The sequence below is a fragment of the Polistes dominula genome, unplaced genomic scaffold (genome assembly GCF_049000335.1).
Source record: "Polistes dominula isolate Pdom_NZ unplaced genomic scaffold, Pdom_raw_medaka contig_168, whole genome shotgun sequence".
In the NCBI taxonomy this organism is placed as follows: Eukaryota; Metazoa; Arthropoda; class Insecta; order Hymenoptera; family Vespidae; genus Polistes; species Polistes dominula.
In genome coordinates this window covers 1,534,269-1,541,211 of record NW_028301024.1, presented here as the reverse complement: position 1 = coordinate 1,541,211, position 6,943 = coordinate 1,534,269, and the positions used below count along the sequence as shown (strand labels likewise).

The window sequence follows — 6,943 nt, the reverse complement described above, 5'->3', positions numbered from 1 at the left end:
TAAAATTATATTTATATTTATATTTATATTATTTATATTAAACTATACTACTTTGTATTGTATTTTTTGTTTTCTTTTTAACTGACAATTTCTTACAGACATCTAGAAAACATTCAATTTCCATATATTAATTGTTAAATCGTTTTTGTAATCCATTTACATTAAACTTTAAGCATAGAAATTGTTTTCCTATTTTAAGTGAATTTAAATTCGCTAAACTGTTTGATGATTTTCAAAGCTCCAAACGTCCAACCTATCTTTCGACAATTTTTAATGTCTCTACTGAAATGTTTAGTGAAGTTTTGGGGATTTCATTCGAAACTATATGGAACCATGCCAATTTGTACTAAAGGAATATTCTCACGTATTCAAAATTCCTGCGGTTGGCTTCTGGTTAGAAAAAATGTCTTTTTGAGAATTTCAGCCATCTTCGTGACAAAAATGACATCATCGTTTGAAATGTATACGTAACCGGTCATACGAATCGTATTGATTTGCTATAAAATTATTTTTATCGTTTTTAACTTACTACAATAAATATCGTACTGACTTACAAACTCTTTATTAACCCTTTGAGTGCTGAATACTTTTAAGTGAAGTGTTTAATAGGAACGGAATACTTTATTGCTAGTTTGTTTGCTTTGTTGATTGATTTTAACTACATCTAATAATAAATTAAAGTTTTTTTCTTATATACATAATTTTGATGTAACAAGATTTAAAATAATAATCAATACGCAAACAACATTACATTATTTGCATTTATATTGACAAACATGTAGATGCATCAATAATTAACGCTGGGAATTTGTACCAAACGCATATATGCGTCCGTATCACTTAAAGGGTTAAAAATTGTTCAATAAATCTTCGCAACTCATAATAATAATAATAATCTCAAATAATTTTCCACTATGATAATAATTTTAGAATAAAAAAATATGTTCTAACAGAAAATTATTTCTTTAGAACTTTCCACATAATCTTACCTATTAAATAATAAAACAAATTAAACGAAACTAATTGACAAAATAAAAAATAGAACAAAAGAAACTAATTGAACGTTAAAAAATACCATCTTCTTTCGTATTGTACGCGTATCATCTGTTCTTACGTACGACAAAATTGTCTTAAGAACAAAACTGGACACTTCAAGGGTAGATTAAAGTCTGATGACATTGTCATGGAAAAGAAAGAAAGAAAAATATAAAAGAAAAAAGTTGAGAAAAATGTCTCAAGGCTATAGTTACATTACTACCACATACGAAGAAAAAGTAACAATACCAAAAATTATTGTTACGTTTTGGAAGCAGAAGTAAAAGAAGAAAAAAAAAGGAAAGGATGTTAGTGAGTGCGGTGAGAGAAAAGTAGAAAAAGAATCGAAAGTTCGCTACATACAATGAAGGAAAGAAAAGTGTCCTGAAATAAAGAACTTGAAAACGCGAGTTGTTGAGAGGGTACTTTATGAAAAATAAAAAAGACGGAGAATTAAAACAACTATTAAATGAATAACGTGATAAGTATTTACTTGCTTTACAAGCTTATCCTCTTTCATTTTTTTCTTGTTTCTTTATTAAACTTCTAAAGGATCTTCTAACTTCGCAAAAAAACGTTATTCGAAAATGAATTTTAAAAAAATAAAAGAAAAGTAATGAAAATATTTCGCGAAAAGATAGTCAAGACAATACCAACGGAATCCTTATCCCGAGTGAGAGACATATCGAAGAAAGATAAACATTCATGCATCTTTTATGGCATCGATATAGAATGACACTTTTTATAGGATCAATGTAGTATGTCTCTATGAACACTCATACGAGATCTTTCTTGTCCTCTTTCTTAGCTTACCAGATTTAACTGACTGATGTAGAATCCTTTTTTTCTTTCTATATTTCTTGCTTCTTTTATTTATTTTTATCTGAATGCAAAAATGTCTGCATTTGAAATTACATTATCTCTTCTATAGAATCTAATGTTCAATTGATCAGAATTTCGATGATTCAAATACTTGAAATAAATTTAATAAAAATATTTTTATAACGATAATCATATCCTTAATGACAACAAATCCATTATTTTATTATTATTATTATTATTATTATTATTATTATTATTATTATTCCCGTATTGGGTTACTGGACCCGTATCGGGCGCCTCCCCAGGTGGCGGATAGGGGGACGCCTTCCAGATATGGATGGTACCGATACGTTCGGGGTGGACCAAAACCAGACTACACAAGCACACACATACACTATACACAAACAATTACACAAACATCACTTAACCCTTTCGCTACGGGCGGTGACTATAATCACCAAACGCCTGACGTTCGCTACGTACGGGCGGTGACTATAGTCACCCAAAGTCTGATGCTCACTACATACAGGCGGTCAGTATAGTTACTCGTGCGTTTGCACGAATAATTCTTATATGTATTTCCATGGTAACCTATCGCAATTTTTAAGCATTTGTTTTACACTCTAAGATTTTTAACTGGCAATATGAACATCAGTATAAAAGAATCGTTTCGGCAGGCGACTTCACTTCTTCCGCAAGTGCACACTTGTGGCGCAGCGGCCCGTCCCGCGGGAGTAGCGCGCCGTAGAATTCGTCCGTAGCGAAAGGGTTAACACCGGGTGATAACACTAGAATACTCCCGTCGTCCTCCGTGGCGGACGGCTGCGTGGCGGGTCACTAGAGGGTACCCCGAGAAAACCAGGCTGGATGCTCCTGGGCCGCTGGATAGTACAGGGGCCCGGGTCCCCGAGTCAGGTGGACCTAGCTGCCCTATCAGCCAGCGAAAAATCCCCATACTGTTGTAGTGCAGGGTGGCGCCCTGATGGGGCCATGCAGCAGTAGCGGGGGTGCCTTGGTGAGGCCACTGGTATCCGCGGCGCAACGGTTTGTGGCGGAGGCAAGGCAACGGGGAGGTTCTAGTACCCCATCCCAATACCATACACACACACACACACACACACACAAAAGAGGTAGGAGAGATAACGTATTACAAAATGAAAATACAAAACACAGGAAACAGTATAAACGCATCACAAAACACGGGGACCCCAACCATAGCACGAAAAGAAACCATGGATATACGTGCAAGACAGAAGTCTGTATTGACCCAGGCCGGAGCGGAGACGGCCGAAACTAGGATTAGGGAGCAGTTACAACTGATACGAGAATGCCTGGCGAAAATGGAGGAAAAAATGCGCGTGCAGAAGAACATCAGCAACGTGATCACTACCAACATTGCCAAAATCAGAGAAGCCACGGATGAGGCATGGCATGAATGCGACAGAATGCATGTGCTCGGGATGGCAGGCGGAAACAAAGGCGTGGAATGTGAGACCCCTACACAGACGAAACGTAAACGGGAAACTACGAGTATAAGCTCGGAACTCACGCCGGCCAAGAGACCGCCGGAGGGAACCGATTTTACCTTGTGGTAGAGAGGAAGCCGAAACGAAAGACGACGGAGGCACAAGGGAGGCAGGCGACGGAAGTTAGTGGGGCCTCCATCGATGCCTAGGGGGCTCCCGGCCCTCTCAGAACAGCTACGGAAGCCGGGCAGTGGCATACGGTGCCACCAAAGAAGAAGAAAAAGAAGGGAAAAAAGAGCAAGGGCATACAGAAGGCCAGAAACGAGGCCATTACCCTTAAGCCTACAGAGGGAAAATCCTTTGTCGAGGTGCTACAGGCGGCAAGAGAAAACGTTAAGCCGGAAGAATATGGCGCCACAATCAAAAGCATCAGGAAAACGAGAGGTAGCGACGCCCTAGTCGAAATAGCAGGACTAGATGCAGAAAGGAAAGCAGAGCTGGAGGAAGCCTTTAAAACGGCCTTGGGCGACACAGGAACCGTTAAATGTCTAAATAGAGGCGATTAAGCATGACGTCCCACATACCGCGGCTTTCTGGAGGCAAGGGTTACGCAACCCAATAAAAAAGGCCAGGTGCTCACAGTAACGAACATCGAGGAACAGGAGGCGCAGGAGCTGTTGAAGGTCGGCAAAATTAAGGTAGGATGGGTTTACTGCCGAATCAGACTCTACACAGCTGTAAGAAGATGCTTCAAGTGCCTCAGTTTCAGACACGACAGCTACATATGCAGGGGAATTGACAGGAGCAAATCCTGCTTTAAGTGTGGATCCTTAAACCGCAAGGCTAAGGATTGCACTGACGAGCCGAAGTGTTTCCTGTGTGAGAAAGCCAAGAAGAAACCGAAGGATCTTAAGCACATCGCAGAGTCGGGGACCTGCGGAGTGTTTATGGAGCAGCTGCGAGCTCAAAAGAAGAAAAGGTGATACGCATACTGCAAGGAAACATGCACAGAAGCCGGGTAGCTCACTCATTGCTAGCAGTGATAAAAAATGACCACGATCCTGACATTATGCTCATCAGCGAGCAATATAGGCTCGGAAGAGAACTAACCGGCAAATACTTCGAGGACGAAGCAGATACTGCGGCAATCTGGATCCCCGACCCTAACAGGTTCCAGGTATCTGCGCATGGAAAGGGTAAGGGATACGTGTGGGTTAGCAGTGGAGGCACCACGTACTTCAAGGGACACGTCACCTTAGAGAGTAAAAAAAAGTGTTTTTTTGTGAATTTTTTATACAGCCGGTTTTAATAATATCAATACAAAGTTTTGATATATGAAAGTTATATATCTGAACTATATTTATAAATTTTTGTATGTAAAAATATGGTAAATTGTGTTGTCTGTGGCCACTCTTCCAAGAGTCCAAAAAAAAAGGTGATTTGCGGTTGCCCTCACTGGCAAAAATTGGTTCATCTCAAACAAAAAAACCGAGTGTTTTCTTTTAATTGAGATGTTTGCGCAGAGAATGAACGGAAGGAAATTTTCATTTTTTGATTTTTTTCAAAATAGTGGACTTTTTACGAAAATTTGAATTTTTTGCAACAAAATCGCCGATTAAAAAAAAAAAATTTGCATTTTATCAAAAAATCCTTTCGTTCATTCCCTAGATACGTGTATCTAGTATTACTGTACAAATTTTGGTAAAGATCGGATGAATCGTCTGGACGCAGCGAGGGAAACCTATTTAAAAACGCGAATAGGAGAAATAAACAGATAAAGTTAAGATAACTCTTGCATTCATATTTACATTGAATCATCGATTCTAGGGCAATAAGAGGTACCCTCTGCTGCATCAGCAGCCTCTGCAGAAGTGACTTTCATCAAACATCCCGGCAGACGATCACCGCACCACCCTCGATGAATTAGAGGAGGTGATTGCCAACACAAGGGGAGGCATGATAGGGGCAGGTGATTTTAATGCCCAAGCCGTGGAGTGGGGGGAAACGGAACCAGACTGAAGAGGAGACATCATTATGGATATGGTAGCTAAGCAGAATCTCGCCGTACTGAACACAGGAACAGCAACAACGTACAGGAGAACAGGATACAGACAGACCATCGTCGACGTATCGTTTTCCTCGGAAAGCCTGCTCTCGAAGATGGAAAACTGGCAAGTCCTGGAGAACGAAAACGGCAGCGATCACCAGTACATTAGGTTTGACCTGGGTGCCAGGCCAGTAACGAACAACACCGAATCAAAAGCCAAGAAGAGACCTAAGTGGAATGTCAACAAGATCGAAAAGAAACTTTTCCAACGCGCCCTTAAGAATTTAGAACCATGCGTTTAATTCGGTGAAATGGCAGAACATCATGCATGCACTAGAGCATGACTTCCGAGCTCCGAAGTACCTTTTGGCAATCCTGGGGAACTATCTCCACGACCGCTACCTGCTATACAAGAATGAAGAGGGACAAGTTCGACGAGAACTCACAGCAGGCGTTGCCCAGGGCTCAGTGCTTGGCCCGGAACTCTGGAATCTCTCGTACAACAGGATTTTCCATCAAGTGGTAATGCCAGAAGGTACCTTTTTGAATGGATACGCGGATGACATAAACGCCATCGTCACCGCAAGAACGATGCAACTCGCGGAAGCTAAGCTGAATCGAGTGCTAACGCGAGTAGAAAGGTGGATGAACCAACGCGGCCTTGAAATAGCAGCAACGAAGACAGAAGTGGGAATATTAACAAAGAAACATCTCCCCAAAGAAGTGCCGTTGACTGACGGGGGCACGCAGCTAACGACCAAACCAGTAGTGAAGTACCTTGATATTCACCTGGACACCAAGCTGAACTACGGAGAGTACCTCAGGATAAAAGCAGAAAAGGCGGCAACAGTTACGACGCATCTCAGCTGAATCATGGCAAATGTAAGAGGACCTCGTCCATCAGTAAGGTGGCTACTGATGCGAACGGCGGAAAGTATCATCCTCTATGGAGCGGAGATTTGGGCGGATGCAATGCGATTTGAGTGCTACCGGAAACGCATTAACGCCGTACAAAGAAGAGGCGCGCTCAAGGTAGCGAGTGCATACCGAACGGTACCAAAGACCGTAGTCCTCGTGGTGGCAGGGACCATACCCTTTCATCTACAGGTCAAGGAGAGAAGATCTATATACCTCAACAGAACAGCATTCGGTGAGGCGGAGGCCCGAGCACAAGCAAGGGAAAACACACTGGCAGCCTGGCAGGCCAGATGGTCGAGCGGAGATACTGTAAAATGGACGAAGAGACTGATACCTCGGATCTCTTCCTGGGTAAATAGAAAACTCGGTGACGTCAACTACTACCTGACCCAGTTTCTGACGGGCCACGGTCTGTTCGGCGCTTACCTCCACAAGATGAGGAAACGCACGGAGCCAAAATGCCTTTGTGGTGCGGAAAACGACGATGCCCTGCACTCATTTTTCGAATGCACGATATGGACAGAAGAAAGAAGAAGGCTGGAAGAGCAGATAGGATCCATTACGCCTGACAACACTGTGATGCACATGTTGGAGAGCGAGGAAAAGTGGACGAATGTTGCCACCTTTGTGGAGGCAGTGCTTAAAAAAAAGAAGA

General features: G+C 41.8%; 1 protein-coding gene across 1 annotated transcript; it reads left to right on the top strand.

Moving 5' to 3' along the window:
- Positions 1-79: 79 nt before the first annotated feature.
- On the top strand, positions 80-5,144 carry LOC149031963 (uncharacterized). Its single transcript, XM_089174265.1, has 2 exons — positions 80-4,021; positions 4,093-5,144. The coding sequence occupies exon 1, from the start codon at positions 3,012-3,014 to the stop codon at positions 3,450-3,452; it is 441 nt and encodes a 146-aa protein (XP_089030391.1). The 5' UTR covers positions 80-3,011; the 3' UTR covers positions 3,453-4,021; positions 4,093-5,144.
- The last annotated feature ends 1,799 nt before the right edge of the window (positions 5,145-6,943 follow it).

What these genes read in the sequence shown, in the direction of transcription:
- LOC149031963 (XM_089174265.1), top strand. Translation starts at nt 3,012, where the DNA reads ATGAAAATACAAAACACAGGAAACAGTATAAACGCATCACAAAACACG.